Source organism: Podospora bellae-mahoneyi (assembly GCF_035222275.1).
Source record: "Podospora bellae-mahoneyi strain CBS 112042 chromosome 1 map unlocalized CBS112042p_1, whole genome shotgun sequence".
Taxonomy (NCBI): domain Eukaryota; kingdom Fungi; phylum Ascomycota; class Sordariomycetes; order Sordariales; family Podosporaceae; genus Podospora; species Podospora bellae-mahoneyi.
Genome location: NW_026946359.1, coordinates 4,546,398 through 4,564,888, shown reverse-complemented (window position 1 = coordinate 4,564,888; position 18,491 = coordinate 4,546,398). Strand labels below are relative to the sequence as shown.

The window sequence follows — 18,491 nt, the reverse complement described above, 5'->3', positions numbered from 1 at the left end:
TATTAGTTGAGCAGAAATGTCTTTTTGTGCCTCACCTCACCATTAACGAAAACGTACCGAAAGATCAAAATGTTGCCCCGCCAATTACGCGAAAGAGTGATGTATTATACAATGTGGGAGAGCAGTCTTGTCCAAATGCTGGCTGTCCGGGGACGAAGATTATGTCTTGAGAGCACTGTTTTCAGCAGTTTGGTTCGCGTTCCGGTCCTATGTCTTTGCTCCATGTCAATGTTAATTGTCATCGACTAGCCAGCTAGCACGACGGTCCGCATCAGGCTGTGAGGTGTGTGGGCTAGTGAAAATTCTTGAGCGGAGATTTTTATGGGTTGCGCCGGTGCTCTGCAGGCCCCGTGATGGCAATGGTACCGGCAGATGCCAGTGGGTATTCACCCTCATTTCCGCTCTCCCACTGCCACACCTCAACCCCACGGCCATCAGGTACCTACCTAGCGTCCACTGCTGGGAATCCAGGTTGTGGATGGAATGCCCGTACCTGAAGTGTCTTACGGAAGATGAGTTCTCTCGTGAATTGCTTCCCGTCCTGCATCACGCACCTCAAGCACCTCATGCCTGGCTACTCACCGCTCTCAAGGTTATTCAATTAATGGGCCAATTTCGATCGAGCACTGGGCTGCATCGTTGCCGTCCTCTTTCCCAGCCCGGGCAGGCTGCAACTTTTGTGGGCTCGCTCCTTCCTTACACCGAGGCCGTAAGATGTTCCGAGCTTCAGGACACCACGAGAAGGTACAACCCGCAAGGTACCTTAACTCAATAAACTTTCCTGTGACTCTTGGCCACTCATTCCACGTCTCAAACCTTCGTGTGTCTTTTCTCCTGTCCAAAGTGTCAAAATCAGAGTTTTTACAACGGTTCTCTTTTGTTTCATGATTGGCGATGCGATGTTGCTCCCAGTGAGCTTCCCTTTCAGGCGTCATTGTCGAGGTGGAAGAAAGTTGCTTCCCCCTTGTCGAGTCAGCCACCTTCTCTTCCTCGACACTTCTCCCCACACGGCTTCCCAACCCATCCCACGCTTTTCTCCAGGAAAAGCTTCCCCCGACCTTCCAGACAAGGTACATGGGATCACGCGTGGATGCTTGAAGCGTACTTTGGGCTACGAGTTCACGGCACACACCCTCCCTGTCTGCGGTGGATTCGACCTGTCATGGTCCTGGGACGCCTTTGGCTGTCGAGTGCTCCTGGACCAATGGGGTCTAGTATCTTGTGAGATTCTGGCCCGCCGAGTCCCACTGTGAGTACCTTGGTACGGCGCATGGGCGCAGTACCAGCAGGTCACCCGCCCGTTCTCGAGGTTCCGTGTTGCCCCTCGAGGCGAGGATCCATGGGGTTCCCGCGCGTTCCCAGCAGATCGCTCAGTGGGTTCCGCTGAAGCCCCCCAAGCTTGGAAGTACCAGTGGTACCTTTTTTTGGCTCTGGGGTCCCAGCCTGCCCGCCTGGCCCTGCTGAAGAGGAAACTTTTAGGTCATCACTTCCAGGTATGACCTGCTACAAGATTCAGCTATATAAATGGCCGGCCGGCCGCCATCGGCTGACTCCCTTTTGCCCTGCTATCCCAACCACACCTTGTTTTGTTTGAATGTCCCTTTTCCCAAGCTCCTCCTCGTGATCGTTTCCTCTCTCAATGGGCCGTAGTATTCTGCAGTCTGTTGTGATTCCTTTGTCGTCGTCATCCAATTGTCACGTTAGGTAGCGCGTGCCCACTTCCGGTCATTCATCACCACCGCCCACTTACAAACGTCATCGCCGGTTTTAACTCTCGCCGTCAAGCCGGACCCACGCTTTCAAAGACGGAGGATACCACCACCATCTTCGAGACCACCACCAGTACCAGAACCCAACATGCTTTCGTACGACTCAGCCATCTCCTTGAAGGGACAAACCCCGGGGTCACCAGCTATTTCCAACGGCCACCAAAACATCCCCCCATCACCAAGCACCATGAGACTCCCAACATCATCTTTGTCGAATGGTGTGCGTACCAATGGCAATGTCTCTTCGTCACTATCCAAAAATGAGCAGCGACACATCTGGCTCGTTACTGGCCCCGCCGGCTGTGGAAAGAGCACTGTTGCCAAGTACCTGGCCACTGTTCTTCATATGCCATATATCGAGGGTGATGAGGTATGTTCTTTGTCCCAGTCTCAAGTCCCATGACCCATAGCATCTGGCTAATCATGATTACTAGTTCCACCCACAAGCCAACATCGACAAGATGAGCGCTGGCATTCCCTTGACGGATGCTGATCGGTGGGACTGGTTGACGGCTCTCCGGGAGGCTTCTCTCAAGGAACTGGAACGTGGAAACAGAGGCGTGGTGTTGACTTGCTCTGCTTTGAAGCGCAAGTACCGCGATGTCATCCGTGTCGCCCCCTATTTCTCGCCCAACCTCCATCTCCACTTCATCTACCTGGATGCGTCCGAGGAGCTCCTCTTGCAAAGGGTGATGGCTCGCAAGAACCATTACATGGGAGCCAACATGGTCCACAGTCAATTCGAAGTCTTGGAAAGGCCAACCACGGATGAGGTCGATGTTATTAGCATTGACGTCAGTCGCCCAGCCGAAGCTGTCATGGCTGAGGCTCTAGACCGAGTCCTGGACACGATGGAGACCGTCGCGGCGGAAGCCCAGAGAAAGTGACGTGCATACCGAAATGATGGGTGGGACAAGCAAAGCCGTAGCTGCATGGCGCTAAGAGTCACCGCCTGGGGGGTGGATGGGAAAGGGTTGGGTTTTGTCAGTCAGCCCCACCGTCGCATTGGGAAAGGAGTCTTGTCTTTGAACGGCAATCGTCTTTCTCTGACGCATGAATTGTGGTGGCGAAACGGATTGCTTTTTTTTGTCGATTTTTATCTTGCGGCGCAATCGTTCTTGGGAAGCCGGAGCAACAGAAGGGGGTACTTGGGAAGATGGACCAGCACTGACTTGTGTTTGGATCAATCCATTACTTTGCATTTGACGAAGCATGGCTGAGTCCATGTCTTTAGTCGTGGGCGTTTAAAAATCTCTGGGAATTTAACATACATAGTATAGGTAATTCGGTTGATGGGTGGAAGGATGGCGACGGGGTTTGGTAAGGTATTAGACCTACCTGAGGTTACTCTTTTAGCAAGCGAACATGAATTTGATGTTCTTTGGTGCTACCCAGCATACACAAGATGATTGAGGAAACAAATGAGAAACCGAGTTCTTTCTTATGAGTGATTGGTCTCATATCCCCGCCCTTCTCTCCGTCGATCTCCGAATGGTGCCAGGCCCCGCCCTGTCGGGTTCCTCTGCAGCATCTGCTCGCCTATCTAGCATGGAGTTGACAGCGCAAACCAAGTCGACGCAGGAACAGGAACGCCTATACCAAGTTGCGGGGAAGGAGGGGGTGAGTTGAGACAAAGTAAACATTCCCCCTGAGCTCTGGCCATGCCTAGGCAACGGTTGCTATGTCCGCAGCCCCCTACTTCCGTTGTATTCAATAGCAGTATGTTGGGCCGAGGGAGGATATCACTTGATACTACTGCCGTTGCTGACCTCACTTGCAATATTGCCGCAACCACTCGACATGCATTCCCGAGATGACGGAACGACATCCCCAGACAAGGCAGCAACACCAACTTGCTGTCCCGTTCTTCAACCTGCACATCAAGGTACACCTGCCGAATGTTTCCCGGCGTGACAATCCCGCATTTGCTGTGTGCTGTGTATGGCGTACCGCCTGGCAAACACAACCTCACTCAGTGTATGGTAATCTCCATACAAAGACGCTCCGAAGTAAAGATTACGAGTCACATCTCACAACACGCACCTACTCAATATTTATCACTTTCCGGTCTTACTCTACCAGCTTGGCGCGCACCCAACAACGCCCAAATAATGCAAACCAAGCACTTGGCAAAATCCCAGAAACAGGTCGCTGGATGAGGATGGTCACAAGAAACGGCCGATTCACCCGCAGACCATCACCGACCGCCTCGCTTTTTCGACGCGATCCTTCTGCCCAGAAGGAAACGGCTTGGCGGTCCAAGGGATGGTCAACAAGAATCAGAAACAATATCAAGTTATGCATAGAGGAGGGTGGGGGGGGGGGGAGGTGGCCAACCAAACCAGATGCCGTTCCACGGAGTTTTATATCGGTCCCGTGGCGAACAACCAGGAAAAAAAGCCTTCGTTTTGGAGTAAAGCACGCAATACGATGAATGAAAGGGGGAAACCAGAAGCCTTATTAAGGTGTTTGCTTTTGGAAAGCGACACAAGGTCGTATAGCATCTGTACTTGGAGGTACCTACCCCAACTTTCGCACCGCAGGTTCTTCTTACTGCGCTGAAACGGAGTTTGTTCATCGTTACTATACAGATTATGGCTTTGCTTCCAATCCCGCGATGACCACCACAAGGCTAAAACCTCTGGTCTGCGCAACTGCCCGGAGCTTGGCCTAGCTGTGCCAATGCGGTGCTCAGCTGCGAAACGGCACGAAACATATCGGCCTGGTGCAGTCAACCTACTGACAACCAAGTAGGTAGGTAGGTAGGCCAATGCCTTCTTCACCAACCAGATCAACCAAGCAATATCTGATCATGCCGCATAATTCCAAGCACCCTTCTGTCAAAACTTCTATAGCACACCTACTCTGGCAGCATGAGCCCAAAGCACAGAAGCCCGCTTCTCCAATATGTCTCCCAGATTGGAACCCAGTCTCAACTCGCCCGTTCTATCAAATGCATGGATCGTTGGATAGAACAACCGATAGAAGAACTTGCTCAACCACCACTACCACCATCATCATCATCAAAGGGGCATCGGTAGCGAAAGCTAGGTGCTCAACTTCCTCTCTGTATATGCCGTCCCGTCGTGGGGTTATCACACCGGTATGGCAACACACACACACACACACACACACACACACACCCTCCCCCCTTCTCGTACACCCAAAGACCAATAGGTAAACCTGGATAGCCCATGCACACACCTACCTAGGTACATTCTTCATCTAATGCCCGTTCATGCATCCCTCCAGGTTTGAAGAGTCAGTGAGAGAGAGAGACAATGGAAGCGAACAAACCAAGTCACGATCCGACACACACTACATAAGACAGGTAAGGTAAGTAGGCTGACGGTCATGTATTTAATGCAATACAACCGATATCCTACCTACCCCCCGCCTCGCCGTGTAATCGCGGGATCGGGAGACGGGATCACTTTTCTTTTTTTCTTCTTTTCTTCGGCTGTTCCCTCAGGCATCCCACCAACGTTGCTCTCCATGCTCACAAGATAAAAATATATGTACTTTTTGTATGTATTTTCGAAACCTCTTATCTAAGTAAAAATGCCTTGTAACACTCTAGTCGTCTCCCCCCTCCCACTCAACCTCTCCACCACCCAAAAAGAGTCACCGACTTTGGCGAAGCACGGCAATTGCTTGCCTTGCCTTTCCTTGACTGTCCCAATCAAACTCGGTAGTCAATAAAACCTGCCCAAAATCCCCCCGTGCGGGTAAGACGGCCGGCTCAACCGGGACGCAACTCCGACAAAGACACACCGAGTTATGACATAACCCACCCCCACCCCCCCCCCAAATAACTTCCAACTTTTCTTGAAACTTCTAGTACTGTACCATCCCTCTTCGCTTGCTGCCCAAAAACAACCCCTCCAGCTTATGTAACTCTACCTCAAATGCATAACCATCACATCCGGCCCCTCCACAATCCCCCTCACCACCTCGGCCGTCCTCGCCATCGTCGCCCCGTCCACAACCCTATGATCCGCGCTCCAGCTAAAGTTGCAAATCTCCTTCTTGACCACCCGGTCATTCTCCCCAAAAGCAGGCACGGTCCTCATCCTCCCAATCCCCAGAATTGCCACCTCCTTCTCCACCACCACCGGACTGAGGTACGTGCCCCCAATGTTCCCGATGTTGCTCACCGTGATCGTTCCCCCGGACATATCCCCCACGCTCAGCTTCCCCTCCGTAGCCAGACTTTGAAGTCTCGTGAGTTCCGCTGCGATCTGGAGGATGTTGAGTGATCCGACGTTTTTGATGACGGGGACGAGTAGCCCGTGGGGGGTGTCCATTGCAATCCCGATATTGTGCTGACTCCGGAGCACGAGGGAGGGTTTGGATGTGGCAGGGTCGATGTCGACGCGGGAGTTGAGGATAGGGTATTTGTATAGGGCCATGGAGACTGCCTTGATGATGAAGGGGAGGTAGGATAGTTTTGCTACCGGGTGGGTGGCTGAGTCTAGAGACAGGGGTTGTTTGGCGAGGACTTTGTTGAGGCGGGAGCGGAGCTCGACCAGAGAGGTGAAGTCGACCTCGTCGGCGTAGAGGAAGTGGGGGATGGAGAGGGAGCGGGTCATGGTTTTGAACATCATTTCTTGGGTTCGGGTGAGGAGCATGGGGGTTTCTTGTTGTTGTTGACTGGTGGGTGTGGTGGAGGAGGAGGGAGTAAAGGGGTTTGGGGTGGGAGCTGGGCGTGCGTTCTTTTGCTCGACGAACTTGTAGACGTCTTCTTTTAGGATGCGGCCTTCTTTGCCCGTGCCTTGGACTTGGAGAAGATCGACGTTGAGTTCTTTGGCGAGGTATCTGACTGCTGGAGTTGCCAGAATCACCTTCTCGCCTGGTTGAGGCTTAGGTGAGGTATGCTCGTAGACCCCATTGCTCCACGGTGCAGGCTTATGCTCTGATCGTGGTGGTGGTGGAGGTTGCTTTGGTAACTGAGCCGCCATCTGGTTCTCGATCTTTGTAGTTGGCTCTGTTGGGGTCACAGGCTCAGCAGGTGCGAGAGCCTGCAAGTCTGCCTCTTTGGCATTACCTTGAATGTCGATATCGACAAACGGCTTGCCCACCTTGGCCATCTCGCCCGCTTCATAGTGCAACTTCTTAACCACACCGGCGAAGCGGCTGGTGATTTCCACCGAAGCCTTATCACTTTGAACCTCGCATAGTGGAGAGAACTCCTCGACGCGCGCCCCGGGTTCGACGAACCATTGGATGATTTCGCACTCGACAATGCCTGTAATTGTGCCACCGCCAGTTAGTTGAGATGAACTTCGTTCTCGAGAGTCAAAGTGACAGAAACACGCACCCTCTCCAATATCAGCGAGCAACACAGGCTTTACAACGTAGAGACTCCTGCTTGCATGGAAGAGCCTTGCGGGAGGCGCAAACGGTGGGGATAGCGGAGTCCTGAGGGTTGGTCCTCGCGCGCGGTGTTGTTGACTTAGAGACGATAGTCGCCGGCTGGAGAGCCGCCATTGCTGGCGCACCACGCGGGAGCTCTGGTTCAAAAACATCTCAAACGGGAAATGACAGAAGATGCAACCGCTCAAAGACAGCAGTGACTTCTCGGATTCAAAAGTTCAGTCGAATTGACCTGTCCCTCCTTCCTGCACCAAAGGGATACGACAACCCGCATAGCGGTCTCACCTATGGCTTGCGCCGGCTTATACACTGTAGATATGACGTTGGGCCGAGGGGTTCACTGAGCCCCGCGAATAACCGAGCGCTTGGCACCCTAACCGCCCCCAAAACCCCAGATTTCAACGCTCACTGGGGCTCGAGCGCTGATCTGAGTTGACAGCGGCAGTGGAAGTGGGGCCCGGCGCCGAGAATTGTCGCGTGGAAATTTCATGGGAACGGGGCATCTGAGCTTCAAACCTCTCCCACGGATTGGATATCTCAGACACACATGACCACCACCGCTACCATGTTAGCCGCTAGGACAGGACTCCGAACAGGCGCAAGGGCATCAACCTGCCTTGTTTGTAAATGGCGCACCTTTAGCACCACTGGCTACCAGCGGCTTCCCACAGACCACACACCCGGCGCCGCCGCTCCGGATGGGAAACCGAAACCGAGACAGACCTTCGCCCCGGCCCCGGTAGCCGCCACGGAGCCGGCTCCGGACAGCCCCTTAGCCCACGCCCCCCGGTCCTACGGCAAGAAAGTAAAAGACTTCACACCCACCCCTCTGTCAAGACCAATTGGCATGAACACGCCCCCCGCCGCGGGACAAAATACCGGCATCGACCACCGAACCTTCAAACAGCGCCGTGATGACTTCGTAGACTACGAAAGACATCTCGCCAAGCGGGAGTACCTGTTTGTCCCCCCCCAATCCACTTCCCTCTTCCCTGTCCCCCCTTTCCACTAACCCCCTACTTTTTCCTCTCTGTAGCAAAAACAAAGTCTCCCGCCCCTACTTCCGCGACTGGGTCAACCTCTCCTTCCACAAAGGCAAAACCTTCCTCGCGCCCCCCCGCCTCTTCAAAGCCGACCTCTCCCTCTACTTCCCCAACCTCTTCGGCCGCACCCTGGCCTCCCGCCAAAAAGCAGACACCACCCCCCTCCTCGCCGGCCACGCCTCCGTCGTCACCGTCTTCAGCGGCATGTGGGCCGAGAACCAGATCAAGACCTTTGTCTCCCCCGAGCAAAACCCTGCCCTGCACCGGGTTCTCAAAGAGAGCGGCGGCAGGGCGCAGCTGGTGCAGATCAACGTCGAGGAGGACTGGATGAAGATGATGTTGATCAAGCTGTTTTCCTGGTCGTTGAGGAACAAAGTGGGCAAGGAGAACTGGCACAGGTATTTCCTTGTGAGGAAGGGGATCACGGATGAGATCAAGGAGAGCGTGGGGCTGTTGAACAGCAAGGTTGGGTATACTTATCTGGTGGATCATCGGTGCAGGATACGATGGGCGGGGAGTGGTAGTGCGGAGGGGGATGAGAGGGAGGGGTTGGTGAAGGGGGTGAGGAGGTTGCTGGAGGAGATCAAGGCTGAGGGTGTGACTGGGGGTGTGGCTGAGGGGCATGTTCTGAAGCCTCTGGCGGCTGGTAAGCCTACTACTGGAGACAAGAAATAGGCGTGTAAGATACCTGGGAATTAAGAGGGAGTGTATAGAGTTGGACATGGTGGGATATTGAAAGTGAACATAATAGACAATATAATGTACATCAACGACAGAAAGCTATGCTCACGGCTCCCCAACGAAAAATAGACATCTCTCTTCCATTTTTGGCATGAGGATTATTAAATACACCCTTGCTGTATCGCACTGGTAATGCACATACGATAAGTTCGCCGTCCGCTTTAAGAGCTACCCAAGATAAACACCCATGCTCCCTTTGTCGAAGTGAAATACCCATATATCCCACGCCATGCCCTCTTTCCATCTTGTCACCCCAACTATCCGGACAAATTATACAGTCTCCACCCCTCACTCCCATGGTATTTTGAAACCACCTCCCATCTTCCTCTTCCCAACCCCCCCTTTAAACAAATTCACATCATGAACCAAAACACCAAAAAGCAAAAAGCGATAAACCCCCCCATGATAATCCCATCCCTCTTCTTCTTGGCCGAAATCCTCCCAATCAACGTATTAATCCCGGGCACCTGGCTCGCCGCATGCGTGATCCGCCGATTAATACTTGCCAGCGTCTCCCTCTGCGTCAAAAAGCTGTCCTGCACTGCGTACGCCTGGCTGAGCACACCATCCGCCATGCCAATCGAGTTGTCTATCCTCCCTCGCTCGTCAAGCATGTAGTCCGCCTCCGCCGCGGCAGGGTTCGCGGCACGATAGGCAGAAATATCATCCCGGACTGAACCCAGCAGGTTTGCGCGATCGCGGGCTCGTTGGAGGGTTGACCGGAGGCGGGAGAGGTCACGGCGGTGGTCGGTGAGCTTGTCGCGGAGGAGGGAGAGGTTGTTTTGTTTTAGGGAGGAGGATGATAGTGTTGGTTCTGAGTCGAGGAGGCGGGTGAGTTGGGAGATGACCTTGTCGCGCTTGACGAGAAAGGTCAGTGGTGGTGGTCTCATCACTCGGGGGTAAAATGGCGAGGGTATACACACCTTCTCAAGCAGCTCCTGGAGTTTCGCCTCGGTACTCCTCTCTTCTTCTGTCGGCTTTGGTGGGATGTTGGATTGTGACGAAAATTGGGAGTATGTGTGGAGGTATGTTTCTGTCTGCAAACAGAAAAGGCAGGTTATTAACCATCACCACTCGTCATCCGCTGCTGTCGCATGCCGCCTCTCTTACCTGTGTTTCCAGCGCCCTGGCTTGTTGCCGTAATTGGGTCCAGCCCTGGCCTGCTGTTGTCGCCATGGTTTCTCGATACAGTCGACACAGACAGATAGAACCGGTGAGAGGTTGTTGAAATATTGGTCACCGGGTCGAAAGTCGTTTGCACAAGTTCAACAGCTCTGCTAGAACCTCTTTGGAAGGCCAGGTCGAGGTATGCGTAGCGTAGGTACCTTAATGGGGCGTGGCTTCGCTTGCATTTCAAGTACTGGTCGGCTGATGTCACTCCTTAACCCTAACCCGGATCCTCCTAAATTCAACATCGAATCATCAAGGTGCACTTATACAGTCAAAGGTCCTCCGCAAACAACGACTGCCAGTCTCGATATTGCCGAGAAACAAGTGAATTAGGAGGATGTTCACAAAAACGCAGACCGTGGAGAGAAATATTAGTTTGATAGGTATCAGGAACGGATTGTCTGAGAGCACTCTGCCAAATGCACAACTAACATACAACACGCAGATAACTTTCATGTGACGCCGCAAATGCTAGCCTTCTGCCTCGTGGCGTATTTGTTTTGTTTGTCTGTCGTTCGTCATCGGGTTGGCTGGGCTAGTATCTGCCATTCCCAGTGCAAATATCACTAGTTTCCATATACAGATCATCGTGGACATCCCATGTGCTCTAAAACCCAGTTGTTGTTCAGGGCTCCGATCCTTTTTGCAAAGCCCAGTGATTTTGTGTTCTGGATGACTGTAAACCCTTCATTACAGACGCCGTATGGACCGAGAACTGCCAAACGTCCAAATGCAATTGGTTAAGCCATTCCGAAACCTGCGCCCTCAAGACCTCCCATCAAAACCCACTTGGCTCCCTCTACCACTTCATCTCATGGGGCTTGTCGCCCTTGCGAAGGCTGAAAGAGGAGGCGAGGTAGCTGGCAAGAAGGTCGACCTTCTTGATGTTGGCGATCAAGGCCTTGTCGATGGCCTTCTGGTCAGCCGCCCGACTGCTGGTAACCTCCTTCTTCTGTAGTTTCACGCATGTCAGCTCCAACACTCTCACACACATCCGCTATCTCGGAAATTCGTACCTGGGGCTTCTCTCCCTGCTTGAAGAAAGCCTCCTCGCCAGCCTTCTGCTGAGCCTTGTCGGCGGTGAAGTACTTGGGCTTGGCAACCTCCTCAATCTTGGCCTCATCGAGACCGGTAAGGTCAACCTTGTATGATGTGGCGATGACATATCTGGAGTTGACGCGGCGAAGGGGAACACCGTTGATCTTGAAGGGGCCGGTAACGAGCAGAACACCCTGGTCGAGGGTCTTGAGCAGGACGACGCGCTTGCCACGGAAGCGACCAGCGAGGAGGATCAGGACGGTACCGGGGACGAGAGTCTGGCGAGGAGTCCAGGGGCGGATGGTCTTGCGGACCTGATTATAGAAGCCATGTTAGAATCACGATGCCATATCCAAAACGTTTGTTTCTCCCAAGACAGCCATTCCCAGTGTTTTCCCAGTGCTGTGCCTCGTTGCCGTGCGATATATGACCCATTTCGACGTAGATGCGCCACTTGACGATATCCCGATCTTGTCTGTCTCCATTTTCGCGGTGTCGTAAATTTCGTTCGGGCCATGAAGGTAGATTTGCCGTGCCTCCCCCCGCCAACATGTCGAATTGGCTTCCCACCCGCCACAATCGCAATCGAGAACAGTCTCCGGGCCGAACCATCGCTCGCAACATGAATGCATCGAGATATCAACGTACCTGACGCGGCTTAGCCTCATCCTCAGCAGGGTACCATTTCTGGGCCTTCTCAGCCGGCGCAGGCACCGACCGAGTGGACTTGCCAAAGGTCTTCGTCGTGGAAGCCGACATTTTGGACTTTGGCTGTGTGGTGAGGTTAGTAGGTTTTCGTGGTCGGTCGTCAACTTGACTGCTGCTGGAGATTTTGAAATGGGCGATTGGCAACCTGGTTGTGCGCAAGTTCGAAAAGCACCAAACCCCAAGCTAGCCGCTTTCGGATTTTCGGGTGGGTCCGCGCCTCAGGCAGAACAGTGCGCACAGACCAGCTGCCGGCGTAGGGTTTTCCGCCCTGTTTGGCGATTTTGGCATCCACACCCACTCAAGATTTTGCTGGACTGAGTGTTTGGTACCTACGAAAGCCTTTGCTCCCTGGATACTAAGACTCGCTGCAGTCAACGGAACCGTCGCCCATCGCCCTTTCGACTCGACGACAAAATCCCACACGATGGTAAGAGAGATACGGTCCCTTGCTGTCGTTATGCTGACCCATCAATCTTTCCGATTGATGAGCCCTCCTTGACTTGTTCGATTGGGGGGCAGGTCGCATCGTCACCACGAAAAAAAGTTGAGCGACCGGTTTGGCTAACATCACCGTGCAACAGTCTTCCGGCAAGGTCAAGGCTGGCCAATTATGGTCTAAGAACAAGGACGAGCTCACCAAGCAGCTCGGTGAGCTCAAGACGGAATTGGGCCAGCTTCGCATCCAGAAGATCGTTTCTTCCGGCACCAAGCTTACCAAGATGTACGTTACCGACGACTTCCGAGCCACCACGAACCCCCGAGACGAAATACCGAGAGAGTTGGAAAGGACGAATGAGGACAAGATGGGCTGACATGTGTGATGGATGAATAGCCACGATCTCCGCAAGTCGATTGCCCGCGTTCTGACCATCATCAACGCCAAGCAACGCGCTCAGCTCCGCCTCTTCTACAAGAACAAGAAGTACCTCCCCCTCGACCTCCGCGCCAAGCAGACTCGTGCCATCCGCCGCCGTCTTTCTCCCGAGGACGCCTCCAGAACTCTTGAGAAGACCAAGAAGCGCCAGACTCACTTCCCTCAGCGGAAGTTCGCCGTCAAGGTATGATGGAACCGTGGGATATGTCAGTAATCTATGAGGAGCTTTGAGTGCTGACAGGGTTTGCAGGCTTAAATTGGCGTTTGGAGGATAATGGGACGGTTGTACTAGGGCACCAGCGGCGCGGTTAAAAAAAGGTCTTTCACTCAGCACACTGCATCATCCCAGGGTCATCTGCTTTTAGGGTTTTGGGGTGTTTACGAGGTCAACGATTTTTCGATGCGGCTAGGTAGCTTTACTGCTACCGAATCAAAGCTCTGCATTAAACACCCACATTGGAGGTCTCTCGGAGGTGATTCCACATGGAATGCTAGTTGCGCCTGTCGATGCTGGCGCATCTATGGCGGCGTCTTGGTAGGGACCGATTGATTCGGCCGGGGCTAAGGAAACTGTCCAGGGAAGCCCATAGACGTTGCCAGATATATGATACCCGCTGTCTGGACGCCCACCACTGTTTGTCTTATCGTGCTCTTGTGCCCTTGTCCGTTGTGAGCGTGACATGCCTCTAATTCGGATTCCTATGTCGACCTGGGGTCAGGCAACGGCCATAACGGGCTGTTCAAGTGCATACTAGCCCATGCCGACGTTGACGGTGTGCTTTCTCCAAATTAAACCCCCATTATCAGTGAATATGATATCCATGGCAGCTGCTGGCAGGGAAATTCAATGTTGATGCCAAGTGTTGCTGAGACCAGGTGCGGCATCACTTTCTCTGACCGCCCTGGCAGAATATGGCAGAACGGCGGGAACGGTGGGGCTTGTGTACCCCTGGCTCGGTCCAATAACGAGTGCCAAGACTGGCCCTGGACTATGATGCAGCAAAGCTCCAAACTGTCCTCTCCAACTCGACAGCGATGCTCTGGGTAATTTGAACCTGTTGCAGCCTCTCCTCAACTCCCACCGACTAGAGGAAGCACAACGCCAACCGCAGGCCACCATGTCGGCCGAAACACTTGAAATTCTTGCCGATGTGGGCAAGGGGAAAAGTACTCGCAGCGTGCTGCGGGTCATTATCCTCGCCCTCATCGCCGGCGCCTCAATCGCAAGCCGCCTGTTTTCCGTCATTCGTAGGTGTTCCCTGGGCATGGAGGAAGCTATCATGGCTGGACAGCAAGCTCGCGGCTGCTTCACTGGGGTTGTTTCTGTGCTTCTCTGGGTCCTGTGTATCCCATAGCTCGTCAATTGCATTGCTGACATGCTGCTTCTTTCCTAGGTTTCGAAAGTATTATCCACGAATGTCAGTCTCCCATATGCGTTGCGCTGCGGCCCCATCGCGTCATCTGCCCAATATATCAAGATATACTAACACCCTTCCAGTCGACCCTTGGTTCAACTTCCGCGCCACAAAATATCTCGTCGCAAATGGCTTCTACAACTTCTGGGACTGGTTCGATGACCGAACATGGCATCCCCTGGGCCGTGTCACGGGTGGTACCCTCTACCCTGGCCTCATGGTAACCAGCGGTGCTATCTGGCACGCCCTCCGCGCCTTCACGATTCCCGTTGATATTCGCAACGTCTGCGTTCTTCTCGCGCCCGCTTTCTCCGGCCTTACGGCTATTGCCGCCTATCTCCTCACCAATGAAATGACAACATACAGCTCGGCCGGCCTCCTGGCTGCTCTGTTTATGGGCATCGCCCCCGGCTACATCTCTCGATCAGTTGCTGGCAGCTACGACAACGAAGCCATTGCGATTTTCTTGCTCGTCTTCACCTTCTATCTCTGGATCAAGGCCTTGAAGCAGGGTTCCATGCTGTGGGGTGCTTTCTGCGCCCTGTTTTACGGCTACATGGTCGCCTCCTGGGGTGGTTATGCCTTCATCACCTGCCTTCTTCCCCTTCACGCCTTCGTTCTTATCCTCATGGGCCGCTACAGCACCAGGCTATACGTTTCGTACACTACCTGGTATGCGCTGGGCACACTGGCCAGCATGCAGATTCCCTTTGTTGGTTTCTTGCCTGTCAAGACCAGCGAGCACATGCCTGCCCTTGGTATTTTCGGCTTCCTCCAGCTCCTCGCTTTTTTGGACTATGTCCGGTCAGCCATTCCCAGCCGTCAGTTCCAGACATTCCTCTGGATCTTTGCTGGCGGTATGTTCGTTCTGTCTCTTGCGGCTCTGGTGATTGCCACCAGCGCCGGCATTATCGCCCCGTGGAGCGGACGTTTCTACTCACTTTGGGATACCGGATATGCTAAGATCCACATTCCCATCATTGCCTCCGTCTCTGAACATCAGCCCACCGCCTGGCCAGCTTTCTTCTTTGACCTCAATCTGCTTATTTTCGTCTTCCCCGTTGGTGTCTACCTCTGTTTCCAGGAGCTTGCTGATGAGCATGTGTTCATCATTGTGTACGCTGTTTTTGGCAGCTACTTCGCTGGTGTCATGGTCCGCCTGATGCTTACATTGACCCCTGTGGTCTGTGTTGCTGGTGCCATGGCCATCTCGACCATCCTCAACAACTACCTTGTCGCAAAGACTCCTACCGAGGAGGACCAGCAAGCCGCCGAGGCGGCTGAGAAGAAGAGTTCGAAGTCTGGTCTTAAGTCCACTAACAAGCCCGTTGTTGGCATTTATGGCCTGTGGTCCAAGATCTTGATGGTGGGCGCTATGGCCATCTACCTCCTCATTTTCGTCATGCACTGCACCTGGGTCACGTCCAACGCATACTCCTCTCCCTCCGTTGTCCTGGCAAGCAGGATGCCTGACGGAAGCCAGCACATTATTGACGATTACCGTGAGGCCTACCAGTGGCTTCGCCAAAACACAAAGGAGGACGCCAAGATTATGTCGTGGTGGGATTATGGTTACCAAATTGGTGGCATGGCTGACCGCCCAACTCTTGTCGACAACAACACGTGGAACAACACACACATTGCCACTGTCGGTAAAGCCATGAGCTCGCGCGAGGAGGTCAGCTACCCCATCATGCGCCAGCACGAGGTCGACTATGTTCTCGTGGTCTTTGGCGGTCTTCTGGGCTATTCTGGTGACGATATCAACAAGTTCTTGTGGATGGTTCGTATCGCTGAGGGTATCTGGCCTGATGAGGTCAGCGAGCGCGCCTTCTTCACCCCAAGAGGCGAGTATCGGGTCGACGGCGAGGCTACCGAGACCATGAAGAACAGCTTGATGTAAGTTTCAGTCATCTTTTCCATGTCACAATACAACTTGTTAACAGTCTCATAGGTACAAGATGTCCTACTACAACTTCAACAACCTGTTCCCTCCAGGACAGGCTGTCGATCGCATGCGCCAAGCCCGTCTGCCCGAGGTTGGTCCTTCCCTCAGCACCCTCGAGGAGGCCTTTACCAGCGAGAACTGGATCATCAGAATCTACAAGGTCAAGGACCTTGACAACGTTGGCCGTGACCATATCTCGGCGACAGCGTTCGAGAAGGGGCTCAAGAAGAAGAAGGCCACCAAGAAGAGGGGGTCTCGGGTCCTGCGTGTGGATTAAGGGAATAGCAGCTTTCCTCAAGGAGTATGTTAGATTTTTTTTGTAATTTCTTTTCCTCTATTTACCACAGTGATATATGGGTTGGGAAAAGAAGAATGCCTGGTGTGGGCACTGTATACCAAAACGCGTGGGAGTTAAGCAAATGCATATTCAATGTTCATTTGGGTGTTCTTGGAAGTTGCTGGTGAAATCTGTACAGTGTTGGGTGGTCTTATCTTGATATCTCACAGTCCCTTGTCAATGAACGGGTGATTTGGGGAGAATGGTCTGATCGTCGTCCCAGCTTTGCTCTTTCTGCCGCACGATTTCGACAATACTAAAGCAGCTCAGTTGGTTTTTTGCTGCTTTCCCACCTTCACTCTTTCGACCACGACCGCCACGACTTCCTTCGCCGCGTCACCTAGCCCAGCGTTTGCAAGCCGTTGCCATCGTCGTCGTCGTTGCCCGCGCCCTCGCCAGCGACATGGATTCAAACCTGCAAGTATATTCTGACTGGCGTTTTCACTCTTCGACCTCGAATGAGCGACTCCGAGTTGGCCACATTGTTGAAATCTTCGACGGCATTTCGACCTCTCTATCTAACAGCAGCGTCATCATTATCAACGACACGGCACCAGATTCTCGATACAATGATTTTCAAGAGAGACCAGAGCGAGGTTTGGGCCTGAGAATTCTTTGGTCGGCATTTTCGACTTTATACAACACTACCAGGCACTAACCCTCAGTCTTCGATGCCCCTATCTGCTAGCCAGGTGCCAGGCACTGAATCAACATCCCCGTGTTTCTGGAACACATCCCTCGATGCAAAACATTTTATTCAATTTTTGTCCTGATGTTATAGATATATGTAACTTACTTCCACTTTCTACATAGCTCATTCAGAGCCCGACTGGAAGCCAACCAGTAAACCAGCGCCTCCGCCGCTCTCACTGCCTCTCCGGCCGGGGCACACAGCTGCTTCCTGTGCGGGCAACTCCGCGAGGAGTCGTACCAGCGTGGAGACGCTGGTGACGAGTTCGCTAGGAGCAGCTTGTGTGTCTCATGCCGTGAGAGGTACGAGTTGTGGCGTCAACAGCCGGTATGTTATAAGTCTCCCTATCCTGTTTCCTGTTCTTCTTCTTCACTTCCGGAAAGCCCCTTGGCAAACATACCCCCTACGACACGGTCATTGTTCATCCCGAGTGGAGTGAGTGGTCTTCGTCAAGACATGCCCATACCCCTTCTTCTTCTTTGACAGGCCCCCAAGCTGTCAGTTGGGCAGTCAAGTGACGATTGATCCCATCCCAATCACGGAACTTTTCTCCAAACACTCCTCAACAGCGAACACTCCTCAACAGAAGGTTAATCTCGCTCGAATATGCCTTCCCAAAACTCCTCCGCGGTCATTCCAACACTCATACGAGAGCACTTTGACGCCCTTGGTTTATTTTCAACCGGTGTTTTACGATCCTTAATATGTCATTGGAGTACACTTAAACGGTGCTTTGAGCAGTCCTTGTTCACAGGTTACACTTCTCAACACCCCATCCATCATCCCACCACCTTTATAACAACACTTGAACGCGCTTGATCCATCGTCTGAACAAGCCATCGAGTGGTGTTCGAATATGCTCAAATCATCATCCGACGAGTGTTGGGTTTATTTAACTTGGCGTTTTGAGGCACTTCAAATCTCATCTCAACAATGTTTGGACTTCTCTTCTTGGCGTTTCTAAACGCTTCAGATAATATTCAAACATTGCTTTTTGAGCGTTCTGAGAGGCTGATATATCATCCAAAAAAACATCTAGATTTTCTTCACTTGTTATTTGAAGACCCTTGCTTCTCATCCCAACAATTTCCTACTCTCATCTAAGTAATCTTTCACCTCTCGCCCAAAAATCTTCTATGGTTTGGACCGCTTGATATTCCATGCGGATAGTATTCGGCTTTGAACTTGGGATTTTTAGACACTTGATATATCATCGAAACACCACCACATCCGCGCTCAGTAGCACTCAACATTTCGTCCGAACACACTTTGTGTTTTTTAACTTAGCGTTCTAAAATGCTTCATATCTCATCCAAGCTCTCCTACAACAGCGCTTAGGGGCACTCACCACTTCATCCAAACAGTATTTGGATTTTTGACT

The 18,491-nt window shown here is 52.7% G+C and overlaps 9 protein-coding genes across 9 annotated transcripts; 6 read left to right on the top strand and 3 right to left on the bottom strand.

Annotated features, from left to right (window-relative positions):
- Nucleotides 1–767: 767 nt before the first annotated feature.
- On the top strand, nucleotides 768–3,115 carry QC761_113380 (uncharacterized protein). The gene is made up of 2 exons (XM_062874614.1): nucleotides 768–2,139; nucleotides 2,204–3,115. Exons 1-2 carry the CDS (start codon nucleotides 1,858–1,860, stop codon nucleotides 2,654–2,656), a joined length of 735 nt encoding a protein of 244 aa, XP_062737815.1. The 5' UTR covers nucleotides 768–1,857; the 3' UTR covers nucleotides 2,657–3,115.
- Nucleotides 3,116–5,256: 2,141 nt separating this feature from the next.
- QC761_0015190 (uncharacterized protein) lies at nucleotides 5,257–6,175 on the top strand (the record flags this gene model as incomplete). The annotated part of the gene is made up of 3 exons (XM_062871984.1): nucleotides 5,257–5,296; nucleotides 5,350–5,893; nucleotides 6,113–6,175. The coding sequence occupies exons 2-3, from the start codon at nucleotides 5,678–5,680 to the stop codon at nucleotides 6,173–6,175; spliced, it is 279 nt and encodes a 92-aa protein (XP_062737814.1). The 5' UTR covers nucleotides 5,257–5,296; nucleotides 5,350–5,677.
- QC761_0015180 (uncharacterized protein) lies at nucleotides 5,640–7,852 on the bottom strand. Its single transcript, XM_062871983.1, has 2 exons — nucleotides 7,090–7,852; nucleotides 5,640–7,017 (listed from the first exon to the last, which is right to left on the bottom strand). The coding sequence occupies exons 1-2, from the start codon at nucleotides 7,295–7,297 to the stop codon at nucleotides 5,669–5,671; spliced, it is 1,557 nt and encodes a 518-aa protein (XP_062737813.1). The 5' UTR covers nucleotides 7,298–7,852; the 3' UTR covers nucleotides 5,640–5,668.
- Nucleotides 7,693–9,000, top strand: ATP10 (Mitochondrial ATPase complex subunit atp10; the record flags this gene model as incomplete). Its single annotated transcript, XM_062874615.1, has 2 exons — nucleotides 7,693–8,105; nucleotides 8,182–9,000. The coding sequence occupies 2 exons, from the start codon at nucleotides 7,693–7,695 to the stop codon at nucleotides 8,861–8,863; spliced, it is 1,095 nt and encodes a 364-aa protein (XP_062737812.1). The 3' UTR covers nucleotides 8,864–9,000.
- Nucleotides 9,001–9,268: 268 nt separating this feature from the next.
- GOS1 (protein transport protein gos1) lies at nucleotides 9,269–10,105 on the bottom strand (the record flags this gene model as incomplete). The annotated part of the gene is made up of 3 exons (XM_062874616.1): nucleotides 9,269–9,786; nucleotides 9,853–9,966; nucleotides 10,040–10,105. The coding sequence occupies 3 exons, from the start codon at nucleotides 10,103–10,105 to the stop codon at nucleotides 9,283–9,285; spliced, it is 684 nt and encodes a 227-aa protein (XP_062737811.1). The 3' UTR covers nucleotides 9,269–9,282.
- Nucleotides 10,106–10,898: 793 nt separating this feature from the next.
- On the bottom strand, nucleotides 10,899–12,151 carry RPL6 (60S ribosomal protein L6; the record flags this gene model as incomplete). Its single annotated transcript, XM_062874617.1, has 3 exons — nucleotides 11,786–12,151; nucleotides 11,116–11,451; nucleotides 10,899–11,051 (listed from the first exon to the last, which is right to left on the bottom strand). The coding sequence occupies exons 1-3, from the start codon at nucleotides 11,894–11,896 to the stop codon at nucleotides 10,899–10,901; spliced, it is 600 nt and encodes a 199-aa protein (XP_062737810.1). The 5' UTR covers nucleotides 11,897–12,151.
- Nucleotides 11,690–13,334, top strand: rpl35 (60S ribosomal protein L35, L29). The gene is made up of 5 exons (XM_062874618.1): nucleotides 11,690–12,272; nucleotides 12,427–12,566; nucleotides 12,678–12,903; nucleotides 12,970–13,214; nucleotides 13,313–13,334. Exons 1-4 carry the CDS (start codon nucleotides 12,270–12,272, stop codon nucleotides 12,973–12,975), a joined length of 375 nt encoding a protein of 124 aa, XP_062737809.1. The 5' UTR covers nucleotides 11,690–12,269; the 3' UTR covers nucleotides 12,976–13,214; nucleotides 13,313–13,334.
- Nucleotides 13,335–13,564: 230 nt separating this feature from the next.
- STT3 (oligosaccharyl transferase stt3 subunit) lies at nucleotides 13,565–16,359 on the top strand (the record flags this gene model as incomplete). The annotated part of the gene is made up of 3 exons (XM_062874619.1): nucleotides 13,565–13,967; nucleotides 14,218–16,033; nucleotides 16,089–16,359. Exons 1-3 carry the CDS (start codon nucleotides 13,838–13,840, stop codon nucleotides 16,357–16,359), a joined length of 2,217 nt encoding a protein of 738 aa, XP_062737808.1. The 5' UTR covers nucleotides 13,565–13,837.
- Nucleotides 16,360–16,822: 463 nt separating this feature from the next.
- On the top strand, nucleotides 16,823–18,334 carry QC761_0015120 (uncharacterized protein; the record flags this gene model as incomplete). Its single annotated transcript, XM_062871982.1, has 3 exons — nucleotides 16,823–17,037; nucleotides 17,233–17,437; nucleotides 18,150–18,334. The coding sequence occupies 2 exons, from the start codon at nucleotides 16,823–16,825 to the stop codon at nucleotides 17,264–17,266; spliced, it is 249 nt and encodes an 82-aa protein (XP_062737807.1). The 3' UTR covers nucleotides 17,267–17,437; nucleotides 18,150–18,334.
- Nucleotides 18,335–18,491: the final 157 nt, after the last annotated feature.

What these genes read in the sequence shown, in the direction of transcription:
- QC761_113380 (XM_062874614.1), top strand. Translation starts at nt 1,858, where the DNA reads ATGCTTTCGTACGACTCAGCCATCTCCTTGAAGGGACAAACCCCGGGG. An exon ending in CATATATCGAGGGTGATGAG is followed by an intron (nt 2,140 to 2,203) that starts GTATGTTCTTTG and finishes CATGATTACTAG; the next exon opens with TTCCACCCACAAGCCAACAT.
- QC761_0015180 (XM_062871983.1), bottom strand. Translation starts at nt 7,297, where the DNA reads ATGTTTTTGAACCAGAGCTCCCGCGTGGTGCGCCAGCAATGGCGGCTC. An exon ending in GCTCGCTGATATTGGAGAGG is followed by an intron (nt 7,018 to 7,089) that starts GTGCGTGTTTCT and finishes GCACAATTACAG; the next exon opens with GCATTGTCGAGTGCGAAATC.
- rpl35 (XM_062874618.1), top strand. An exon ending in GGCACCAAGCTTACCAAGAT is followed by an intron (nt 12,567 to 12,677) that starts GTACGTTACCGA and finishes ATGGATGAATAG; the next exon opens with CCACGATCTCCGCAAGTCGA.